This window comes from Drosophila gunungcola, unplaced genomic scaffold, assembly GCF_025200985.1.
Source record: "Drosophila gunungcola strain Sukarami unplaced genomic scaffold, Dgunungcola_SK_2 000144F, whole genome shotgun sequence".
Lineage (NCBI taxonomy): Eukaryota > Metazoa > Arthropoda > Insecta > Diptera > Drosophilidae > Drosophila > Drosophila gunungcola.
In genome coordinates, this window is record NW_026453305.1 from 119,947 (window position 1) to 146,866 (window position 26,920).

Here is a 26,920-nt window from a genome sequence, read left to right on the forward strand (position 1 = left end):
GATGGGCCTTCATGTTTTGCTTTACAATATCCGCTGTTGATGTGTTCTTCGTACCAGTCTTCAAATTCGGCAGTCTCTAACTTATTATCCCAAGTTTTACATTGGTGTCCTGTTTAGTGACCGACGTTTAATGTAGTGATCCACGATTCTTCCACGTTCCGTCACCTGATATTGTTAATTTTTTAGTATCTTCTACGGTATTCGCTTTGCATGTTTACTTTTTTTCTTCTTTTACAGCTCATTTTTCCATCACAATTAACGTTGAAAATTCAAACAGGAAAACTATAATCCCTAATGTTTCTCCAAATCTTGCTTTACATGTTCAGAACAACTAAGATTTTTTTTTTTGTAACGCGCTGCACACATTGACACTACCATTTTTACGCTTTGGGATAGGTCTATTTTTCGGTCAACCCAAAATAAGTCCACTTTTCTGTCAATCCTGCCGGGCTCCTTTTTTTTGTCATTTTGCAATTGAATAAAAAAACAAGAAAGGAAGCAAACTTTGGCAAGTCGAAGTTCATATACCCTTGCAGCTATTGCAAAAACTAAATATTTTTGAAATCATTAAAATTATGATTTACTTGCGTATATGTTTAAAAACAATGAAGCTATGATGATTTGCACAACACAACCGTTCGGCAAAAAGTGTGCCTCTAATTAATTAATTAATTGTGTGACAAAATTACCGACCTAAAAAAAGAGATCAGCTTGTGCGTTGAGTTTACCTTGTATAGGTGCAGCGTGGACCGGTCGTTTGAAACGCTGTAACTCCGTTAGTTTAAGTCGGATTGACTTGAAATTTGTAGAATATTCTTAACATACTGCTGATTTAAAAAAAAAATGAAAAGAAAAAAGTTTATAACCCTACGATGGCTTCGCGAACAAAGTTAAGAAGAAAGAAAACATTAAGCTATCGGCTTTAAAAATTGCTGCAGAGGTAGAGAAGGAAATGAGCAAAAAATGTTGCCCAGACACAATTCGCAACGTACTGCACAATTATAATTTCAATGGTCGATTTTCTCGAAAGAAACCATTTATAAGCAACAAAAATGGGATTGATCGTTTCAAGTTCGTCAGGAGATTGAGATTCACCCGACGACGATTTCGCGGACGAATCCAAATTTAACCTTTTCGGGTCCGAATACAGAGCTAGAAACTAAAAACTTGTATAGCTGCGTCTGGCGTTGAAAACTTGGTTTACATTGATGGCATTGTGGATGCTAAGTTGTACTTAACTGTTTTCAAAGACAACTTACTACAAAGAACAGATAGATTGGACCATTTTAGGTTCTATCAAGATAACGACCCCGAGCACATTGCTGCCAATGTGATTCTTTGATTGGTCTGAAACTATCAACACACCATAAAGACACCAGCACAGTCTCCAGACTTAAACGTGATAGAAAATTTGTGGTAGATTTTGGACCAGGCCATTCGAAAAAGGAAAATTTCAAACAAAAACGAGCTAAAGACTGCCTTATTGGAGGAGTGGAATAAAATTCCAGTAGAAACTACGAAAAAATTAGTATAATCAATGGGAAATCGTCTTAAATTTGTTATTAAACAAGGAAAAAAGCAAACTTCGGCAAGCCGAAGTTCATATACCCATTAAGCAATTGCATGAATTAAATATTTTTTAAAACAATAAAATTATGATTTACTCGCATATATGTTTAAAAATGATGATTTGCAGCTCAATTATTAGATAGTTATTTAATATATTTTTATTATTTCTATGGGAGCTATATGATATAGTCGTCCGATTTCATGAAATTTAAACCGTAATTCTAAAATATTTAACCATTACTATATGTCGAAGAACTAACAAATAAATTAAAAAACAGCAAAGTTATAATTTTTTGTGTATTTTTTTCCCAATTGTTCCTATGGGAGCTATATGCTATAGTCGTCCGATTTTGATGAAATTTAAATCGTAATTCTGAAATATTTAACCATTGCTATATCTCGAAGAACTAAAAAAAAAATAAAAAACACCAAAGTTATTATTTCATTTTCCGATTGTTCCTCTGCACCCAGAAAAAAGTAGAACGAATAATTTTAGAACGGACGTTCTTGAAAATCGTCCGAATATTTCATAAAATTAAAAAAAAAAACTTGTACAGAACAAGTACGGGTCATACTTGATAATAATATTTAAAAAAGTTTGTTTTAATACATAGAGAAAACAATATTTTTTGCTTTATCCCTGCCTTTAGCGTTTGTAAATAAAATCAGAATTATTAAAAACAGTAAACTCTATTAAAAACTATTAATTTAACAAAAAACAAGAACTATTAATTTAAAACAAGAACATTTCGTTCTTAAAATGATTGGCCTAGGGGGTAAGTGTCTTGGAACATCAAACATTGGTAAAGCTATTAAGAACCCGAGCTCAAATCCCAGACAAAGTTATCAAATTTTTTTTTTTGATTTTTATGTTTTATTTTTCAAACGTTCTGCTTTTATTTAAATTTTTATCTAGCCGACCTCAAAAGTATAGCAAATAAAAGCTATTTGATTGCAAACAAATTGCTTCGAATTCTTATACGGGCGTAGTACACATTAAATCGTGATGCCAGTGTGGCGCAACCAGCTAATGCGTCTACGAATCCAAAGGCCTCGGTTCGAATCCCGGTTGGGTCAACTTGCAAAAAATAAAATAAGGTTTGCTTTTCTGTTACTTTACATATCAGTTTATCATATTCCCTTTCAAACTAATTTCATATGATATCAAAGAGAAAAGAAAAAAAAGAGAAAGACAGACAAAAAAAAACATTTTTTAAAAAAACTTAAATATCTTCTAATATCTTTCGCACTTTCTTCAAGCACTTTTGAGTTCTTGGACTGATGACGTTCATTCTCAAATATAGAACTTCAGGATTGAATAATTCGTACTTGAATATAGCCTTTCGCTCTTGAATCAAAAAAATTCGAATTTACCCTACTTTTGACATCGTTCGTTCTTGATTTGACATCGAAATTCTGGATTTTTTCTATGAGTTTGGGAGCTATATGCTATAGTCGTCCGATCCGTCTCATTCCGACTTATATACTACCTGCAATAGAAAGACAACTTTTGGGAATGTTTCATGCGGAAAGCTTTAAAACTGAGAGACAAGTTTGCGTAGAAACGGACGGACAGACTGACAGACGGACCAGACGGACTTGGCTAGATCGACTCTCCTAGTGATGCTGATCAAGAAAATATATTCTAGTTGTTATTCACAAATCTTCGCAGCAGCGACTCGAATAACCCTTCAAATATATGTTGACGCAAGCGAAAATACTTATGCAGCTATAGGCTACATTCGCGTACAGATGAACGAAACTGTACACGTGGCTTTGGTAGCAAAACAAAAGTGGCTCCTCTAAATTTTCTCTCGTTTCCGCGTTTGCGTTTGGCAAAAAAGATTAAATCTGTTCATGACTTAGAAATTGACGGAGTTAATTATTGGACGGACTCAAAACTGATTTACACTGGCTAGAGATGGATCCGCGAAACTTTTAGCACTTAAAGCAATGGCGATGGGTTCAGACAAAGTGGAATTTCGCAGACAAAGCAACAACGGTTTCTAGCACCATTTATATAAACACATGGTCCCAAGGGCCAAAGTTTTTGTAAAAGCCACAACACGAATGGCCAAAATCTAATTGCGCTTACTTTGAACACGACGAAAAATAACTTCGCAAACAAGTACATATAACGGTTAATAAAACTGTTCTGAATATTAATGAAAGATACTTTTCGCAGTGTAATTTGTGTACTTTGTATAGAGTAGTAGCTACATTCGTTCTATACATTGAAATTTTCAAAGCTCCCTAAAAGGGATGAACGTATATATCGACTCAAAAGGAATTATGCGTAGCCAAGGCTTATTTGAGGATGCCATAATATTAACAAAACAAAGCAATTTAACATTTCTGGTTCTCAAGGAACATCATATGTGTCATGAAACCGTAGGTAGGTACGCAGAACATGCCAAAAAAGCAAAAACGGTGCTGTAGCACAAATGGCACCCATTCCGGCATCAAGGTCGGCCAGCTATCAAAAACCCTTCACATACACAGGCGTATACTATTTCGGACCAATTTTGGTAACTGTTGGCCGACACAAGGAAAAAAGGTGCGCAGTAATTTTTACATCATTACATCATCGTGTGCCTTCGAAACTTCATGACACGGCGTGGTACTCCGTCTGAAATTTACACAGACAACGGGACAAATTTTAGAGCAACAGAAAAGGAATTGAGAAGGCAATTCTGAAAAATGATTTTGACTCTATTACCGTCAAATATGATCGTATAAAGTGGCGCTTTAACCGACCTTTCCCCCACACATGGGAGGAGTTTGGGAGCGCCTTATCAGGACTAGATACGTATGTTTTGAAGGCCATATGAACTTATTATCAATTCTAGGCCGCTAACATTCGTAAGTGTAGAATCGTTTGATGATATTGCACTGACACCGAACCACTTTCTGATGGGCGCACCGGATGGATATAAACTAATTTGCAAACTATACTATTTTAAGCATAATATTTGCCGTTATTTTTAGAAATAATAAACAGCTACATTAAAAACGAATAAATAAAATAAAATGAAAAAAAAAGAAGTGAACTCGGACCCTTGGTTGTTCGCTTTCTGTCTGGACATCTCGGACAACGGATTTTTAATTCATTTTGCCTCAATTTTAAAACATTATATCCTCAGTTTAAGTTTTTGTTCTTAATATGATTACAAATATCCTCAATGTGAGTTCTAGGGCTGAATCTGTACTCAAAACGATGATAATATTTATACAAGCAAGAGATTAGGTGTGAATTTTTTCATATATATCCTCTTAAATCAAAAATTATTAAAAATTTATATTAAAAATATTGAAATTAACATTACAAAAAAATGGTGTTCAAATTTCAGCTAATCTTAATAATATATTTTTTTATAAAAGGTTATTTAAACTTTGAAATGAAAAACGAAAAATTTAAATTTGTTTTTTAGCACCTTACCCAATTTTTCTCCGCAGAAAACACAGTTTAGGGATTGCGTCCATATTAAAGCCCATCCCAGAAACACCACTCTAAGATGAAGGGATCTGCAGTAAAAGCGGTGTCGGCTCCATACTAGGCAGGATTCCATCGCAAAGTCGCAGCCTTGAGGCGCGGTTGTGGACGAAGGCGTTCGGAAATTTCAATCACTCCAACTACTGCTATTAACTGTTATCAATAGTTTACACAGTAGTAGGTTTTATTTGCAAATCGTTTTTTAACTTGACTTCGGTTTCCTTTTTTGCTGGTAGAATACGATGATTTTTTCCCACAAGACTAAACATTAGCATTAATCCAAGTTAGAACACACGGATATATTTAGCGAGGTGCACATAACGCCAAAGCCAAGATAATTGCATGTCTGGTAATAGAGTTAATGGCAGTTTATTTAGGCAGATTCTGTGTTCTTTTTTATACATTCCAACGCTGAGATCTGTAAGAAAGAATGAATATTTAATTTGTTAACTCACTCGTTGCAAGACGATAAAACACTATTTTAAGCTGGTTTTGGGGGAGTGGTGCTAAATGTAGCATGAGGAAAATTTAATTATGTGGAAAACGACATTAAAAGGTTACTTTAGATAATTTATATTTATATATCACTAATTTACTATTTAAGTTTTTGGTTACTGTAAGAGCCAAGAAACTGGGAACTACTTTACGAATTCTAGTAAAGCCTGCGTAGGTTTGGAATCTGTTAAGCCGATGGTTTTTCGGTGCAGCCATGATATCTTGGTGAGAAAAAATTTGAATTTACATGTCAGCCACCCTAGTTTCATAGTCAGAAGAGAAATGGTGGATTGGGAGGCTAACCAGCACTTTTTATTAACATTATTTAAACATTCAGAACAAACCATATACATTATTAACTACTATTTAAAAGTTCTTTGTTTGAAAAATATTGCAGAAAGGAGAAGAAGAAAAATAGGCACCATAAATACCCAGATCTTGAGCCTGCAAAAACACACCATAAATTGTAGACTTCTAACGTTTGAAAACACTTTAGCAGAACGCGAGTTATACATCTATGGAAATCCCAACCGTGTTATTTGGATGCGCTCTATGGTGGATGAGTGCAGAAGTAAAGATAGCTATAACACTGGAGTGAGATTTTTTCCAAGCTTAAATCAGATTTAATTTTCAGAATTCATGTATTTTAGGGCCATGTAGGTCGATATTAAAGACACGAAGACGTCATGCCATAGAAACACCCTCTCAAACGACCAAAGATGAGCAGCTCTCTAGAGGAGTTCCACAGGGATCAGTTTTAGAACCTCTGCTATTCCATATATGATGCCTGAGGACATACAAATGTGTATATCACGCTTTTTGTGAAGATTAAATGAAATATGTAGTTATTTATAAAAAAGTGAATGGCACCATTGCCCTGAAGTCTCTCGTAATAAAAAATGAGGTAATACAATATTTTGAAGAGGCAAACAATCTGGGTATCGTATTCAACAAACACTCACTTAAACCAAGCTGTTGGAAATACATATGATCTTCTAAGGTCCTTTTACCACACGCAATTATATTAATCTCATAGAATCCGTTTTTTAATGTCAAAGACCTATTTGACACTTGCATTATTTTACGGGATCGATATATTTGGAAACAGTGATTTAATAAGTAAACCATAACTAAACGCAGTATTTAAAAGTATATTTTTATTTCATAATCGTTAATCATTAATTATTTTATCATTAGTTTAAGTGCCCACTAAAGGAAGTAATTACATTATAAGTTTTGCCGTTAAAGACCTTGCTGTCAAGATCAAGATTGCCGCTGACGCCTCATCTGCTTACAGAATTCATTTTATTCATTTGAAGAAGTTAAAGTCGAAATCAAGCTGCTAATGTCGAATAAAGGCCCTGGGCATGTCAGTATTGACGGAAAAGTGGCCAAAGCGCTTCCGGTGCCTGCTAGTTTCTTTCTAACGCGCATGCTTATGGATATTATTGTTCTTTCTTATTATACAAAGCAATGAAAACGCGCTAATGTTGTTATGATCCCTAAAAAGATGTGTCTCCCACCGCTGTGCCGACTCATTCCAGCCTATAAACCTTCTACCGACCTTCTCCAAGATCTTCGAGCGCATTCTCCTTTCCATGAGTAATCCCTGATCACCAGTTTGGTATTAGAAGTCTGCATGGTGCTGCTGAACAGATGCATCGGGTGGGTAATCATGTTCTGAAAGCCTTTGAGACGAAAAGGTATTGCTGCCGAGTATTTCTAGACGTGAAACAATCCTTATATCTTGTTTGGCGCTGCGTCTTACTCTATAAGCTTAAGCCAAATTTTCCATTGACATACTTCAATCTTCGAGGATCAAAATCTGAAACATGGATGTAGTCAAACTCTCACAGCTACGTATGCCGATGACACTGCGTTTCTGAGATGAGTTTGAAGCATGGGCTTCTCGGTGGAATATCGCTGTCCATCCTGTTAAGTCTCAACATGCAATCTTCTCACTCAACAGAACACTTATCGATCGGATCGGACGACTATAACATATAGCTCCCATAGGAACAATCAAAAAAAATAAATGTTTTACCGTTTTAAAATTATTTTTAGTTCTTCGACATATAGTAATGGTTAAATTTTTCAGAACTAAGGTTTAAATTTCATCAATATCGGACGACGATAACATAAAGCTTCCATGGAAACAATAAAAGTATGAAAAAAAATTTTTTAACAATGTAACTTTTTTATTTTGTTATTTTTTTTTAGACATTTCTTTGACTAATTAATAATTTGACAGCTCATTTATTTTTATTTTAATCGAAAAACGATATCATATAGCTGCCATAGGAACTATCAAAAGTGAGCTGAAAATCATCATAGCTTCAATGTTTTGAAACATATACTCAAGACAATCATAATTTTAATTTTTTCAAGAATATTTAATTTTATCAATAGCTGCATATGATCTTCGGCTTGCCAAAGTTTGATTCCTTTCTTGTTTACTAATGTGAAAGTAAATAAATAATAAACCTCTTTGGTTTTGTTCTAATCAAAAAAAGTTTTGCCCAACGGCTCCAGAAAAATAACCGCGTACTTTTTTTTACATAGCTTGCTAAAATCAATAACTCTTAAAACTGATTTGGCTAGTAAGCCAACAAATAGCTAGATAGCCCGATTCTCCGAACGTCAGATATGGCAGCCACGCAACAAGGCTACCCGATCGCACAATGAGATTTACCACGATCTAATCTCACAAAAAAGAAGAACTTAAGGAAAAGGGGAAACAGCCACACTAAACCGGATGAGCCGATACCCACGTGGCTAAGCTCTCTCTTGCTTTTTCACAAGTTCGTGGAAATACTAAGTGCCATTAAATCAACACCACGTCGGGCCACGCGCGCCAGACATGGGTAACTACGCTCCCGATCTTCAATCATGGAACCGATTCAGGAAACTAGTGGCATTTCATGAAATAATTAGCACCAAACAACCCTACTACCTTCAGAAAAAACTATCATTTACCTCTTCTAGACGAACTAATAATATTACATATATACATAAGACACAGAAAAGCTTTACTTACTTTTAAAATCAAATTTTGCTCATGATGTATCGCCCCGGTGGTATTTTATCGAATGTTATTTTTGTAACCCAATTCCGAAAGTATTTTACTATCGGGTATCGGGTTCTGTCAATTTTTTTCATTTAATTCTCATTGGAATCGTCACACGTTTGTCTTGCTCGCACTTACTTACTGTACGTAAAATCATATAGCTAAAAAATAAATGAGCAATGAATGGGGGCAACAATGTAGTGTGATAAGCCCATTACCATACCGCAACCGAAAAAAAAATAAATAAATAATAATCGATATTAAAAAAAAATGCGTAACTGCGCATCACTAAGGCTTTCGCAAGTCTAACTTCTTGCATTTTGGTTTTTAACTTTGTTGTTCCTATTTTTTTATTACTTTCGGTATTCCGTAAGCGACTGAATTGCTAAAATTCGGTCAGCTGTTCGTCAGCTGTTTTATACAAATTCACAGAGACTGCTGAAATTTGTGGTTGAATTGATAAAAAGCTAGGGTAGTCGCTCTTTCCTGCTAAAATTGAGAGGGCAACACTGGTCCCAAAATTAAAGTTATCCCTAAATATATGCAAATATAGAAGTTTAGATCGTTCATAGCTTTTTAATAAATTTCAAGCAAAAGCTAAGAAAACAGCAGCTGTAACGACTGTTTGATGAAACAGCTGTTTGACAATTCAGCAGGACATTCATATATTGGGTCGTTTTTAACAATTCAGAAATTCAGTAGTTTAGGGAATACCCAAGTTGGTTTTTTGTATTGTTTAATTTGTTTATATATATCCAAACTTTCGAAACGACACGACCTTTGATCGTTTTCCAATTTTAAGAATAGATACGTATACTTCAGGGCCCTGATTACGAATAACTAGGTCAAAGTTGGTAAAAACAGTTTCTTTGGTAGTTTTATTCAAATGGCTTTAAAACAAGTTGTAGATCAGGTGGAAATTAAGTAAAAAACAAAAAATAAGGCAAACTTCGGCCAGTCGAAGTTTATTTACCCTTGCAGGTATTTCAAAAACTAAATGTTCTTGAAAACATTAAAATAATGATTTACTTGTGTATATATTTAAAAACATTGAAAAACTATATGATGTCGTTTTCCGTTTTTAATAAAATTAAAAGCGTAATTCTAAACTTGTAAATTATTAACAAGTCAAAAAGAATTTAAAAAAAAAATACAAAACAAAAAAGGTTACATTTAAAAAAAAATTGTTAAAATTTTTTTTGCTTTCATGGGAGTTTTACGTTAATTTCGTCCGATTTTAATGAAATTTAAACAGTAATTCCAAAAAAATATTTAGCAGTCGAAAAACTAAAAAAAGAATTAATAAACAGCAAATATATAATTTTTTTTTCATTTATTATTCCGATTGTTCCTATGGGAGCTATATGCTATAGTCGTCCGATCCGGCTCGTTTCGCCATATGCACTACCTGCAATTCATTTCATGCAGATAGCTTTAAAACTGCGAGACTAGTTTTGCGTAGAATCGGACGGACAGACGGACAGACAGTCGGACATGGCTAGATCGACACTCCTAGTTATGCTAATCAAGAACATAACTACTTTCGGAAACGTCTCCTTTAATGCGTTGCAAACTTCTGACCTTAATTATCATACCCTCTGCAAGTGGTTAGTCAGTTAGTTCATTCCTTAAAAGTGTATTCCCTTAAATGAGCCACTTATGGCCGCGCGTTTTCTTTTGAAGTCTGTCAGGCGAGTTCCATTTTCGGATTTCCCTTAAACATTTCCATTTTTGGTCCATTTTGTTCCCAAACAAAATCAGCTTACTGGCAGCTGTCCCCTATTGACAAAGGCGTTTGATTTGACAAAGTTTTGCTGCCTCAGGGCTAATTAAATTTTGGACCGCTGATGTCCCTTAGCTAATGGGATTAATGTTTAGCGCATAAAATCGAAGGAGCATGCATTGGCGGCCATACAAATTTAAAAATTTTTGTATGCCGCATTAAGCCAGTTCTAGAAAATGCTGGTGTCAGTTTTGTGAACTTTTCACAAGTAGTGTTGAGAACCAGAGTTGCCAAAGGAGATGAAAAAGGAACAAATGGAACATTAAATTAAGAGGTAATAAGAACAAAAACACTTAAATTTTACTTTGATTAAATGCCTATATTACCATATTTAAACGAACACAAAAAAGCGTGCTAAAAATAAGTCCCAAAAATATATTGTTTTTTTTCGTACCATTACAACCCTTACAGCCTCCCCTTCATTTCGTTCGGAAACTAAAATGCAATCACAAAATAATTTGTAATAGGTCAAATATGTTTTTATAAACCAAATTTGTAAAGCAATAATTCTGAAACCATTGAAGAATAAGGTAAAAATATCACCTTCACTTTAAAGTGTTTTAAATTAATTAATTTCTGTGCGACTTAATAGTAGAGCAGGTAGAGCATGCTATGAACAACACACAACATCGGAGTATAAAACAAGGTAAATATTCCTGTTGGGGTAAAATAAAACAGCTGACTGCCGCTACTGCTCTCAGCAAAAACCAATGTTTTGACTGAGTTTTCCAGCCAAAGCGGTGATCTAAATTTGGCCCGCTCCTGCTCCTAATCTATATGCATTATTGGTACTCACATTTAATGATTGACAGCAATAAATGAGAAATTGTACTTATCTTTTAAGTCAGAAAAACTCTTGTAGAAATCAGCTGTGTTGCCCGACATATTTCAAACATTGTTGTACTGTTTTGTACACTGTTTTTGAACGTTCTGGCAAATAAAAGAACACGAAAGGGCTTATTCAAAATAAATCCCAAGAAAATACTTTTTTTCCTACTCCCTCTCAAATTGGTTTGGAAACTAGAACGGGGGCGGCGGAATTGCTAAATGCCTACCTTCCAGTTTTCACTTCCAAAAGATTCAGACGGATTCAAATTTCCCTCTGTTAATTCTATGTTAGCTTCCGAAAAAATCTCACAGAAACTTTCCGGCAGAAATTTGGCTGTCGGATTTAGATCAGATAAGATAAAATTATTCATACACCTTAAAAACACTATTACGTAATTAAAGTAAAAATAGAAGGCGACTTAAGTTAGTTTTTATGAAAATTAGTTTTAAGTTTAATGTAACAATTCAATATTTGCAAACTCTTAGTGACTAGCGCATTAATTTATATGTTCCAAACTTGTAGCGTTAGGATGAATTTTTATAATAAATACAATACAAATAAATAAATAAATAAATACATATAAGTTATCAGGCCTGTTCCTGTTTTCACTCGGAAGTGAATTAACATTGGCGGATTTCCCTAACATAATCAAAGTTCCTTTGCTTGCTAGCAACTTTCCCAAAGCAATTTTTATTTGGGGGGAAATAAAAAAGCTGACTGCCGCTACTGCTCTTAACAAAAGCCTATCATGCCTGTTCCAGATTTCACTCGGAAGTGAATTCGTTAACATTCACTGCGTTGCTAAATTCTGACTGAAATTATAATACCCTCTGCAAGGGTATAAAAATTAATAGAAAAAAATAAAAAATTGTACTTATTTTAAAGGCAGTGATGGAAACTGACCAGCAAATGTGTTGAACAACTCGTGTGAATTAGCTGCTTGGCATCAGTGTTGCAAATTTTTTTTTTTGTAGTGTTCGAGACCAAAGTTCGCAAATATTATGAAAAAGGTCCCAACACAACACGCTTTGCACAATAAGTAGATTAAATTAAAGAGTAATAATAACAACAACACTTTTAAACTAAACTTAGATAATTAACACCTCTAACCATGGAAAACCAAACCGAAAAGTGCTTCCTAAAAAAGAGTCCCAAAAAAATATATTTTTTTTATTTACCATGACAACCCATGCTTTGTTTCGATCAAATCGTTCGAAAACAAGTACAGGGGGGGGGCGGATTTGCAAAATATGTTTCTAATAACATAATCTGTTATGCAACAATGTTCTTAAAACATCAAAGAATATAATAAAAATTTCATTTGCACTTTAATTTTCTCAAAGTATTTTAAAAGAATTAATTTCTGTTCTTGCGGATCTGAATTCGTCAGCCAATTTCTTGGCGAAACGTTTCCGTGAGATTTTTACGGAAGTTAACAGACAATTAACAGAGGGAATTTAGATTCCGTGTGAATTTTTCGGAAGTGAAAATTGGAACAGGTCTGGGAAATTTGAATCCGTGTGTATTTTTAGGGAGTGAAAACTGGAACAGGCCTGTATGATGTGCCTTAGTTTTCTAGACAAATCGCTGATCAACATTTGGCCAGCTGCTGTTCCTAATCTGTATGCATTATTGGTGCACACATTTAATGTCTAAAATCAGTCAAAAAATCATTGGTAGACATTAAACGCAATAACCAAAATTTAATTTTAATGCTAACATTTTTCATTTCCCAGATCACCAGTAAGTAAATATTAATTCGATTTTACTTTAATAACTGAAAGCTTTGTCGATTTTTGCAATCTTACCGGATTGACAAAGACCAGATTGCCAAAGAAGCACATTTTTCAAAATACTGCACAAAGTAGTGGAATCTTTGGAAAACCTATTATGGTATTAACAATAACTAATAACAATAAATGCCACACATCCCGGATCTTGCCATGATTATTTTATTTTGAACAACAGCAGGACTAGTGAATTTTTCTCAACAAAATGAAAGTATGAAGCATGTGTACAACGTGAAACATGCAGCAGCTTGGAACATTGTAGAAAGGACTATTGGTCTAATAAAAATTAGATTTAGATGCCTTCATGGCACTCATCATTATGATCCTGTTACAAAACTTCTGCTATCGACGTAATGCGTCAATACCTGAGATTGATGAGGCGATCGATGAGGGCAGCCAAGCAGAGGAGGGACCGAGTCCTCAGGAGGATATTAAAAATGCTTCTGAATTACTGGTTTTGAGTGCTTTGCTTTATTGCGGAAAGAACTTATATCTTACTATCTATTTTACATTCTACGGTTTATAATCTAATTATTATTATTCAGCATCTTGGAAAGGACTTCCAACTTTTTCTCTTGGATCTTCTGCATCTCTGCATAATGCTGGACTATCAATTCGGATTGGGTGCGCATTGTCTAGTTTAACTCCTCCAAAGACGACACCACGCGCTCCATCATGTTATATTGTGTAGCGCAAACCTCCTTTAAGGATTTGGGTTGATCCACTCAAGACCTTTTTGGACTTTTGCATTCATTTTGCATTTTGCATTATGTTTCCTCCTAATCAAATTAATTTTTAATAGAGAAATAATTCGTCTTTCTTACTTACATTTTGTATTTTAAATTGTGTGCCTGAATCAGCTGCTTGGCACCAGTGTTTCAAACTTTTCACAAGTAGTGTTCGGGACCAAGGTTCCAAAGACGATGAAAAGGTCCCAACGCAACACGCTTTGCACAATTATTAGGTTAAGGGACAATTTTTTATTTTTTTTAAATTCTTTTTGACATTGTAATAATTTGATACCTTACCATTTTGTTTTTAAATTTATTCAAATCGAAAAACGATATTATATAGCTGCCTAAGGAACGATCGACTTAATAATAAAAATAGCACCCAATGGAACAACCGGAAAAAAAAAGAAAAACCAATTATAACTTTGCTGTTTTTCAATTATTTTGTTAGTCCTTTGATTAAAATCGAACTAATATATCATATAGCTCCAACGGGAACAATCGGGGTTCAAAACAAAATCGATCGAAAAATTGAGCTGAAAATATTATAGTTTCAATGTTTTTAAGCATATACGAATAAATATAGATTTTTGTTTGTTTCTTTTCTTATTTTTAATTTGTATAGGACGGGAACCCATTTTTTTTAAATAACGTCAGCACCTATACCAGGAGTTGTTCCCAAATGACTTGTATATTAAAAAAATCTAAGAACACAGTTCTGTCCTCGAAAATAAAAAGAAATCTATACTGGCGTTTTCTATAAAATCGCTAAAATTTGAACACAAAAACCTAATTTTGGCTAAATTTCCGTAATTATTTTACTGGAAGAAAATATAAACAGCCCTTAAAAATACCACGCAACCGAAGCTTTAGAAATTTTGTGGGCGTGTGAAATCTATTTTTTAGCCGTTATTCCGCTAAACCAACGGATTTTCCAAAAATTGGTGAAACAAAAAATTTTCAGCTCGAGCTGCTTAATACAGTTCAATTGGTTTCAGGACCTAAAACATCGCCTTGATACGCACATACACGCCAAAAACGGAAAAGTTCTTATTTAAAAAAGCTGTATTTGTCTTATTTATTATTTTAACTGAGTATCGGGTTGTGGTATCGTTGTGTTAGCGTATTTAATGCCAGAAGTAAGACTTTTTTCTTCGCCGGACCCATTTATCCAAAACCAAATGACTTTCTAAAGCTCTTAGTATGCACAAACTTTTATAAAAGTGATACCTTTTGATTGCAATATTATTTTTTAAGATCGGGCTATTCTCAGCTGATTTCGAATATGGCGGCTATATGGGTGAACAAAATGCGGAACAAACTTACCCGAAAAAAATTTAATATTCTGCTACAAAATCGAAAAAAATAGAATTTGTATTCATTTGTTTAGAATTTTTGGTCAATCATTTCAACAGTTCTACAATTTGTGGTCAATAATTACAACACACATTCAAAAATCAGCACGGTTTCTCAGGTTCTAAGCATATTCTAATGGAAATTCGTAAAGTACTTTTGGAAGGAACAGCCGACCGCTTCCAATGCATCGCATTTAGAACGACCATATATCACTTGTGAAAGAATACTTGCTCTAATTTTTACTTGAAAATTAAACGTGAAGAGTGTCATTCTAGAAGGTGTTCATTTCCGACGATAGATTGCGAAATATTTGTTATATATATGTTGGGGTGGTTGTTATTTTATTTTTTAATTTCTTTAATAATGAATCTGTGTGATGATTATTATTCTAAATTTTTAATTTCTTTAATAAGTTTCGTATCTGCACAGAGCTGCACAATAAAACTAAACTTGTCCAAAGCTGCGCCCCGAATGAGAAACTGACAAAATAAATTAAAATTCATTTTATGTTAAAACAACAAAACATTTTGCCCAATCTGCCCAAAGAGATCAAATTTTCTAAATTGGTTTTGTATATTATATTTCACCGTTTTTCCTCCTAAGCCAAATGATTTTCATGTCCTGGTACGCTCCCCTAAGTTAAAGCAAAAATAATTAAATAAGTACATTTTTATAAACATTATTTTTATCGATAAAAATGGTTTAAAAATTTATGTCCAGAGATAGAACCTTAATTTTCAGGTGATTAAAAAAGGCAGTTCTATTTTTTATCTCCAGTTCTGCTTAACCGATTTCGGGCGTCTACATCTCGTTTTTTCTTTTACTAGAAATATATTAAATGTTAGAGCTTGACAAACAGTAACAATCTAACAAGCTATGTACTTCACAATTCAATGGTAAACCGGTTTAAACAATTTAAAATTAAAATATCTGCTCCTCCAGATTCTTTCAATGTTTTAAATAACACAAGTTTTTATCCTGTTGTTCAATTAATAATTAAAGAACTTGTTCCTAGCTGGCAAAGAAAAATTAATCGGCCTCCGATTTTAGAGTCTGTTCCAAAAAGCTGAATATTTCTATATTTTTAGCCTATCAAAAGATTATAGGAAATTACTTTAAATTTAAGCTGATTCCTCTGTCTTAAATGAACATATTTTAGTCTTCACAGATACTTGGCTGAAACCGAAGATTTTTAGTTCCGAAGTTTTCCAAACAAAATTTACACTTATAGAACCGATCGCGTTTCTCAAAGGGGAATTGGGGTACTTATTTCTGTTAACTTCAGTCTTGCAACGCATATAATTCAGCTTTAGTATCCCAATGAAATATAATTTGTTAGTGTCCAAGCAAACTTATACAAATGCATGGATATGAAAAGTGCCACTGAAATATTTTATAGCGTTTTAGACATAACATAACAGACCTCCGTGGTATAAAACAAGAGCTTCAAAAATATTAAAACCCTAAAAACAAACACTAACAAAAAGATCAAACGGGCAAGCCATCGATCGGATTTTAATGTTCTTAACCGTCAATGTGTATATGTGTTTGAATCGGTGTAAAGCCAAATATTCTAATGATCCGAATCAATTATATCACTTTGTAAATGTCAAGCGAAAAACCTTTCCATTCTCAGTACGATTAATTTCAATTGAGGATCAGCTGATTATGTCATTTTCGAACGTACCGCGCAAATGATCGATTGTGACGTTGGCTGTGTGGGACGTAGCGCCGTCCTGCTGGAACCATAAGTCATATATATCTTCCTCTTCCTTTTGGGGAAAGAAAAATTCTTCCAACATGCCGCGATAGCGGAAATCTATTAACGGATGCGGCGGCTCCTTCCTCGTTTTCATTGAGCTCCGTTTTGAGTCCTGGATTAAGCTAAGAACCCTCTTATTTTTACACAAACTAAAATCCAGGAAGGAGCCACAGTACCTAATGTCAGCATCCGCTAGAGCAAATAATATTATCTGCAACCGACTACAATTAGGATCGGCAGAGAAACATTTCTTTATCCAAATTGTTCGCTACTGGAATGAACTGCCGAACAATTTAAAAAACATTAAAAATTAAACACAAGTCAAAACTAAATTTTTATCTTACCATCGAAGCACACTCTAACTTTAACTTCATCTTTAACTTTAAATTTTAATTTGATAATTTCTGTCAATCCACAATTCTTTGTACTTTTTCGTTTTTAAATATTATCCATTTTTAATTTTTGACTGTTAGATTGCAAATGTCCGTTTTCTTGTGTTTTTATGTTTAAGATTTTATAATGTTAGCATGTGAGACAAAATCATTTATGTTAAACGTTGTTCTAAAAAGTCATAACAAGTTGGCTTGACCTGGCCTGTAGCACTGTGATAAAACGAAAATAAATTTAATTAAATTAAATTACTGCGTGACAAGTTTCTTACTAAAATTATAATACACTGAAAGGGTATAAAGGGATATATAAGGGATATTTTTACAAATATGATTTGAAAAAGATTCATGTCAATAGCTTATATATGCGCGAAATATCCTGAAAAGTATACAATTTTAAACGATTTCACCATATTGTTTCTATGGGTGCTATAGGATATTGATGTCTGATCAAGGTATGCATAAAAAATTCGATTTGAAAAGATGCATGTCAATAGCTTTTAGACTGCGCGAAAATTCCTTGCAAGTAATATCAGATAGCTATATAATATAAACGTACGATCGGGGCGCAAATAAATCAAATTTTAAATGTGTTCAAGAATATTTCATTTTTGCAATAGCTTAAAAGGTATATAAACTTCAACTTGGCGAAGTTTGCTTCCTTTCTTGTTTGAAATCAGATACTTTGCAAAAAAATAGGAAGTTGTAAGCAAATATCGTATAAACAACGAAGTTATTCAAATTTTAATGTTCTATCGGGCCAGATAACTTCTCGTTAATTATTATATCTTTACATATGGTATTTTAATTTCAGTCAGACGGACACTTGGACATTCCAAAGTTTGCTTCCTTTCTTGTTAGTTAAGCTTTTAAATCTTGCCAAACGTTGTTTGTTTGTATAGGTAAAAGTTTTTTGTTGTAAAATTTGACTATATTTCAAACAAAAACTTCTGTTATCAAACAAAAACACCTCTTAACTAGGTAAAAAGTAGTGACGATCGCACATTCAACATTTAATATTTGATATCAAATTTTGCGACGAAAAATAAATAAGCATTTGAAAATTAATAAACCTCTTAAATGTTCTGATCAAACGGATACTGTAAATATCCAAGCCGATATTGTAAACATCAGAGCCCAAAAGCTATCACTAAAGTACGCTAACATAAAGACCAATTTCCGGCCGAAATAAATTTTCAAATTTAATTGACAAATTTCATCATCCTGTTTTCTGACTCTCTTGAGTCATTCTCTTAATCAGATCTTTGAGATAAATCTCTCAAGCCGAGGTTTGAACTCAAGGAAGGGCTGTCCGTTTTTGTAAAGTAAAGAGCAGTCAATAAGTAATAAGTTCGAATAAGTGAAATAAAATTAAACTTTTTTAATAAATTTACTAAGGAGAAAGTTTATTGGCGTCCAACGGGGGCCGCGCGACTAATAAATCTAAAACCAGGCTTGAAAATAAAAATGCAAAAGTCTTAAAGTGAAAAAAGAATTAGTGCGCCCACAATTCTGATACAACAGGATACGAAATCGAAAAAGTTTGTGTTGATCATAAATAAGCAGGAAAATAAACTTTAAACCCGAAGAAACCGACGAAATTAATGAAGTTTGTGTTGACCAAAAAAAAAAAATAAGGTGAAAAATATTTAATGTAATAATCCCCTTAACTCTCTAAATTACAAAATAGTAACCGTAACAAAAATTTCAAAAAAATTAATAAATCATCATAATTTAATAACCTTATCAAAAACAACTATTTAAATCAAAACACCTGGCTGAAGGCAATCCCTCGCCAAATAAAAACATTTAATAAGAAGGAAGACCCTTAAAAAAAAAAATTGGAAATCAAAAGAGAAGGACGACTCGAGACAGGACCATTAATCAAGATGGACGACCCCGAGCAGGATCATCAATCAAGACCAATAAAGAATACGATTCGCGAGCGATAATACTTTTTTTTATTTACAGAGAATTAATAAAACAAAGTGGAAGAATGAATTTCTGATTTTAAAAAAATTCCCAAAATTAATCCTTCAGAATCATCATCCAGCCAGGCTGGAACAAATACTAAAAGACCTCACTCAATGAGTGCGTCTCTTTACCCAACAAACACTCATGCAGTAGTAAATAATGGAAAAGATTTAATAGAACAAATTATAAATTTCAAATTGAATCCATTAAGAGACGAGACCAGATTAATAACGCAGTTATCTCCCAAATTAAAACGATTAAAGATTTTTAGTTATAAATTATCAATCCTAATAAAAAATGCGACACATCTTATGAGATCATCAAATCGTTCAGAGAATATAAAGGTGAGGAAGAAAAATATGCCAGTTAGAGAGAATCAGCTATAATAACTATGGCGCAATATGCCAGAGGCAGTAAAAGGTTTTGTTCTGCCTTATAATTATTCAGAAATAAAATAACGGGAATGCCAAATGATGCCTTTACCCATAATGGAACGGTTTTAAATTTCGATGCCATAATGGACAGACTTGACCTTGTCTTCAGTGACAAATGTCCCATCCATATGATTGAGCAAGAATTGAGTATTGAGTCAGGGAAAATTGTCCATAATGATTTTTATGGTACGGTTAATAGTAAACGAACTTTAATAGTACGGGTATGACATAACATTGTTCGCATCATCCATTGATGGATTCATTCATTATATATACAAAAACATTTGTCCAGGATGTCGAAAACGTTGAAGACGGATCTTTTATAACCACAGAAACGCATTGTAAGGCACATAGGGCTTGATGAAAACTATAAACAAATAACCCGACTATATTATTGGTTTAATTTAAACCAAAAACTTAGGGAGTTTGTCCAAATTGCACTATCTGCAATCAAAAGAAATATAACAGACACCAAGTACCTATTACAGAAAGAGAAGGTGAAAATTAGCATATCGACATATTTTATGACCAAAATCTTATATTCATTTCTTGTATAGATTCTTATTCAAAATATTTAGTCGTGAAAGAAATTCCTAATAAACTAAGTATGGAAAACAAAGTTCCCGAATTTTGCAACAATTTCCATTAGCCAAAACCTTGATGATGAATATCGAGCCAAGTTTTTCTTCATCCCAATTTAAATCTTTTGCACAAAAACACGGTGTCTCTTTATATTTTGCGGATCCTTGACATAGTACGTCCAAATGACAAATAAAAAGAGAACACTATACTTTAACAGAAATTGCCCACTGCGTTAAAGTCGAGCTTAATTTGTACGATTCATAAAGATAATATTAAATAATTTGTATCAAATTCCAGATAAGGTTAACTAATATTAGTTTTCATAAAGATATTAGTAATAAATTGTTGAAAGAGAATTTTTAAACAATCATGTCATCCAGAATTTTCATTGGGAAATATCCAACAATTTATCTCACAAATAAAACCGAATAGATCAAAAATAGTTATAATTGAATAAGGCACTATTTGATTTCATAACAGGGCGAAATAAAATCGATGATTTAATGCAAAATAATAACGATCAAATCGATATTATTCTAAAATAGAAATAAAAACTTTATCTGACGAATTTAATAGACTGATTTGATTGCCGCATTAGTGGACTTTTTAAATGTGCTTGATTCCATGTGCGCATTAGCATTTATCTAATGCTACTCCGACATGTGAGAAGCACGAACAGCTGATCTGGGTATGTTTACTTTTGAATTTTGGAAAATCCAAAAGAAATTAATTAAAAATAATAAATATGAGCTAACTCAACTCTTTAAAGCTCAGCAGGACATTCATAATGCGACCGAGGCATTTGCCAACTTAGACGACAAGGCAGAGAAGCTGATGGTGTTTTTTGACGGTTGCAATGGCGACCACCACAGTTTCTAAAAAGGGCAAGGATCCCCTTATTTGAGGGAGTTATTTCTTGCCTAGAGATCCAGGCAGTAATGCGTTGTGGTACTGCGAGCAGAATTTGCAGCATGCGCTCTTGTTTTCAGCCATTTTTATACAAAATGGATTTTATATTCCACATAGAAAAAATCGTCTCCGCTAACTAAAATTCTAAACAATAAAGACATGCAATAAGTTTATAAACACGAACATAAACCTGTTATTATAACTTATCTGTTTGATATATCAGAATTTAGAAATGCTTTGCATCAAGATCTTGATAAAATATACATTAAGAACCCTATTATTAACGATCGACGTGACGTTTTCAATTCAAGATCTATTTCTCATAATGATCTAAAATTATTAATTAATAATATCGCAAAATCTAGAAAAAAGTTTTATGTAATGTCTAACTTTAAGACAGAAATATTTAATAACTAGTGCACAAAAAGCCCAGGAGGTGAGGTAATGTAGACAATAAGATATTGGAGTACATAACCGCTCAAAAATAAACTGATTTTTTAGTATCCGAATATATTGTGTCAAATGATTCGGAACTCTCATTCGATAATATTAACATACTAAACCCTTTTATCAAATCAAACTAACTCAAATACCAGTAAGTTAATATTCATCATACATGTATACATTATATATTTAATCATTATGGTTATAATCAAATACAGAAAATTTTTAATATTCATTTCCATAAAGAATTTCAATCCGGAAATTATTATTTCCGACATCGACAAAAATAATACTCCCGACAATGAAAATACCATAGCAGAAAATATCGTTGTCGAATTGACCAATCAATTCTATACCCATCAATATACCCATCAGTTTCAATGAATCGTGACGATTCAATTTAGAACGGGGGGAGTTATATGACACATTATTTAGGGGCACTTACCCAATTTAAAAACAACTTTGAGCCAAGAGCAAGTTTTCAAAATAATAAATCCGTGGTCAGCTATTTGTTTCAACTACGCTTTCAAATGATTCCCACCCAGCTATTCCTAAAGTCCGCTAACGTAAACACCAATATCCAGCCGAAATTAAATTTCAAATTTATTTGACAAATTTCATCATCCTATTTTCCGACTTTCTTGAGTCATTCTCTAATCAGTTTTTTGAGATAAATCTCTTTAGCCGAGGTTTGAACTCGAGGAAGGGCAGTCCATTTTTGAGAATCGAATCGAGCAGTTCGACTAAGTGAAAAGTAAAGAACAGTGAATAAGTTCAGCTAACATTTTTCTCAACACTGGTTCTTGCGCCTTCGCGGTTTTTATATTTGCCTATGAGTGAACGGTTATAAATGAGGAAGTTAAGACAAAAATATTACCGCGCGATTGATGCTGCATTAGGAACGCGTCTCTTTAATTCTGGCTGCGGTGCGAGTTGGAATACATACATATGTACATATATTACAGAGGTAAATTCTGATGTGAGTTCCGAAAACGAAAAAACAAATAATACAAGCGTAACCTTGTGTTGTCAGCCTGTGTGTGTATAATTAACACTTAAGTTTCATACTGCTGTGCAAAAATCAAAAAAGTTTTGTTTTGTCTTGCACGGTCCTGTGCATAAACGTAAAGTTTTGTACTGCGGTGCACTATTTTGGGCAGTACTGTGCAAAAACCAGTATAGATTTGTGAAATTCTGTATCGTGTTTCATTAAACTCACACACTATACACTACGAAAACAAAATGTTGCATATTAATTATTTATATATACAAATTTTTTTAAATTAACACAAGAATAACGTCGAGTTTTATGTTCATATGTGTGAGTTGAATTGCCTCCGTTTTTGGGCATGTGTATGTAAAGATGCGCCTTATTTTAGGCGTTTGTTAAACATGTTCACACATGTGAATTCGGAAAAGTTTTATTTATTTAAATTTTGTTGCTCTAATTTTAATTTTACTTAATTTCGTATACATATTTTTTTGTTTTTAATCTCAAATCAAATATTTACATTTGTTGTAGTCGAATCACTACAATACCATAACGAAAACCTAGAAGCGTTTTATAAGCTTCTAAAACTTCCATCAGCGTTTTATAAGCTTATAAAACTTCCATCATTTGTTGAATGTCTTGATCTTTGATTCAAAATATTTCATGTAATGGACTTAAAACATCCAGAAGCATGTAGTGACGCATGGTTATTCATTCAAAAATTTCTAAGCAAAATTACTTCAAAGTACGACCCTAAGTAATCAAATGTAACTGCTTTATACATATATGAAATTCCAAAGATGTTTTTATAAGTTAACCCTTTTTAAAGGTATTTTTTGAATTACGGAAATATGTACATAGTTTAGACTTAATTTATTTAAATAGGCGCACTTTATGTATTTGAATGTTATTGATTGAAACCTAATGAAAAAATAGTTCTTAGTTCATGTGACCAATTGGATATTAAAATAAGACCAAAAAGGAGTTAGACAAAACCTTTTGGTCTTAAATTAATAATACCGACTTTTCTTCCCTTCAGAACAAAAAACCACCTTACTAAAAATAATACCTTTTGGTCTTAAATTAATAAAAACCAAATGGTCTTCATTTCATGATTATGTGTTACTAAAAAAATACTTTTCGGTCTATACCGAAATCAATCTATATTAGATTATTAGAATATTAATAGCAATACAAGGTATTTGCCTATACAGACATTTTTATGTCAGCTGTAGTTTTACTAGCTTGGCCGTGCAAAGTTTCGCTATTTTTTTTTGAAACTGACAAACACCGAAAAATGTTTACTTTGAGATATACAAAAAGGAATATTTTTTTGAATAACTTTTGAACGGAGCATCGGATCCAAGCAATTTGGGGTTTATCAAACGCGTATTTTCAACAAAACTTTAACTGTGCTAAAAAAAAAATAATCTTTTAACAACCCGGGTCTGCTGCTGTATATAGTTGTCTCCTATGCACACGCTCTAGGTACATGTGCCTTCCATAGTGATAGTTCTCCAATATCAATCAAATTAAAACCGCAACTCTGAATTATTAAACCATTACGATATCTTAAAAACCTAAACAACAAATTTAAAAACAATAAAATTATAAATTTTTTTCATTTGTTGTCGTCCGATCCGACTTATTTACTACCTGCAAAAGAAAGATAAGTTTTGGTGAAGTTTCAAGCAGATAGCTTTATAACTGAGTATTTCTGTATACTCAGAAATTATAAGTATTTTACTATTGTCACTGCTTAAATGATTAATACACTTTCTCAGCAACTTAATACTGCTTGACACCTGTTACGGTCATTTTTAAGGAAACTGTAAAATTTTCATGAATTGTCAGAACCGTGTGCTATGGTTTGTTCAATAGCCAAGTCATGGTTTTGAAGTTTAAAGCTGCACAAGAGTACAGCCTTGTGAACTAACAATTCCAAATCATCGTACCGATTACCGAACTAATTAAAAAAATTACGTTTTTTATACCCTTGCAGAGGGTATTATAATCTCAGTCAGAAGTTTGCAACGCAGTGAATGAGACATCTCCGACCCTATAAAGTATATATATTCTTGATCAGCATCACTAGGCGAGTCGATCTAGCCATGTCCGTCTGTCCGTCCGTTTCTACGCAAACTAGTCTCTCAGTTTTAAAGCTATCTGCATGAAACTTTCCCAAAAGCTGTCTTTCTATTGCAGGTAGTATATAAGTCGGCACGAGCCGGATCGGACGACTATAGCATATAGCTCCCATAGGAACAATCGAAAAAATAAATAAAAAAATTAGAGCTTTGCTGCTTTTTAATTTTTTTTTTAGTTCTTCGACATATAGTAATTATTAAATATTTCAGAATTACGTTTTAATTTTTCATCAAAATCGGACGACTATATCATATAGCTCCCATAGAAATAATAAAAATATATAAAATAACTATCTCATAATTGAGCTGCAAATCATCATAGCTTTAATTTAGACATATACGCAAGTAAATCATAATTTTAATGTTTTAAAAAATATTTAATTCTTGCAATAGCTGCAAGGGTATATGAACTTCGGCTTGCCGAAGCTTGATCCTTTCTTGTTTTTTGGTAAAATAAAAAAAATTCGTCAGCAAATTTGATATTAGAACTTTTGGAGTTTAAGGTCCGATCGTCACTTTATTCTTACCTCGCCAATAGGTGTTTTTGTAAGAAATATAAAAGGTTGGGTAATCTCGAAAGCTATAAGTACTCGAGAATAATAAGAGATTGTTACCATCCTTTTCAAAAAGCTAGAGATTTGGGAAATCGCTGCCATGCGCAAAAGTCTGTCATGTCTTTCTGATGCATGGTAAAGATTAGTTATTGGACTGTATATGTGTGTTTCGGTCAAATCTTCCGCTGCTCTGCCGGCAAAACACTATCATACTCATTAAATAGGGTTTGGTGATTGTTGATATAAAGAAACAGAGTGAAAGAACTGTTAGCGGGGGTGGTGTACGATATTAGTCTCTACTGTTGGCAAAGCAGCTCGAAAAATGTCGCCACCTAAGCCCCGATTGCTTTGTGAAGAATATTTTGTTCGATATAAAAGAGGTGTCACTGCTGGCACTAACTTCAAAAACCCGATACTGACTAGGGGCACTCATGGAGTGTTCGCTGATTGATACTTTCAAGTGAATGATCAATTGAGTTTTACAAAAAAAACTCTTTTATTGTTATTTTGGTTGACGTTATGTCATTTCTGAGAAACCCCTGAATATAGAGATTTTATAGGATTTAAATACTATTGTATTCTATACTCTACTAGTAAATTCGGTATTTACGAGTAATCTGTTCTGTTATAAAAATTGAATTTTAATGGCTATATAGATGACGGTAGAATAATAGCCACAGCGCCGGACTTACTCCACTCTATTCTGCTTTATTAAAAAATAAGCATACCTTTCAAAATTAGTTTATAATCCGAGTGGTCTCTGCAAGTCTTGTTTATCCGTTGAAAATTATTGAACAACTTTTTTGTTCAGAATAAAGAATATATTACTCTCATAATAATTTATTTTGATATTAACATTGCATTGTATGTTTTATACTGAACGAGGATTTTAAATCACTTAAGGGGTTTTTGCACACTACCTTGAACGAAGCAATGCCGATTAGTGTTATTAATTTATATTCCTTTCTTGCCTAAGAATAATTCAAGAAAGTCTTACATTTTTCTTAAACTGACAAAATTTTATGTCTGGTAATATGGAGTTGTTTAAGCAGTATCCATTTGGATTTGTAGTAATTTTTAACCGATACTTAGTTACAGGTTTTTATATTTGTGGTCACATTTTATGAAGTCTTTAATTTGTTAATACCTTTTTTGGTAGATTTGTTGTTCTTTTTTATACTTTATGATTTGCACTGGTCAGTTTTTTTTGCTTACTGATGGTTATTATTTAACGAAGTAGAATTAATTCTTTAAATTATCCGCGACTTGCACAGCTCAATAAATACGTTGGCTAGAGATTTTATTTGCTTCACTCGCGTACCGACTTATAAATCGGCTAATATCCACTTACTGGAAACGTGTGCGCCTTACAAAGAAATGCTCTGCGAACGCTCCAAGCTGCCGAACGGTGAAAATACGTATGTCGGATTTCTCCTTGCCGAGATACTTTGCTTGGCGGACTCAAAATGAATATGAAATTGAAGCTTTTAAGAGAATCGCACGGCTTTCAATGCAGCTTAATGAAATACTAGTGTGTTACTGTTCTAACGGATTCGAATTTGGACGACAGAACAGTTCAGCTGTATCTACACATGAAAATAAACTTTACTGCTAAAGCTCT

At 33.2% G+C, this 26,920-nt stretch overlaps 1 protein-coding gene across 2 annotated transcripts in view; it reads right to left on the reverse strand.

Annotated features, from left to right (window-relative positions):
- LOC128265647 (uncharacterized) overlaps nt 1-26,700 on the reverse strand; it is an 81,786-nt gene extending 55,086 nt beyond the window's left edge. For both annotated transcript variants that reach the window (XM_053001822.1, XM_053001824.1), the window contains exons 1-2: nt 26,028-26,700; nt 5,009-5,480 (exon numbers count right to left, since the gene is read on the reverse strand). In XM_053001822.1, the coding sequence (XP_052857782.1) occupies nt 5,009-5,138 (130 nt within the window). In that variant the 5' untranslated portion in view covers nt 5,139-5,480; nt 26,028-26,700. The remainder of the gene's footprint in view (nt 1-5,008; nt 5,481-26,027) is intronic.
- Nucleotides 26,701-26,920: the final 220 nt, after the last annotated feature.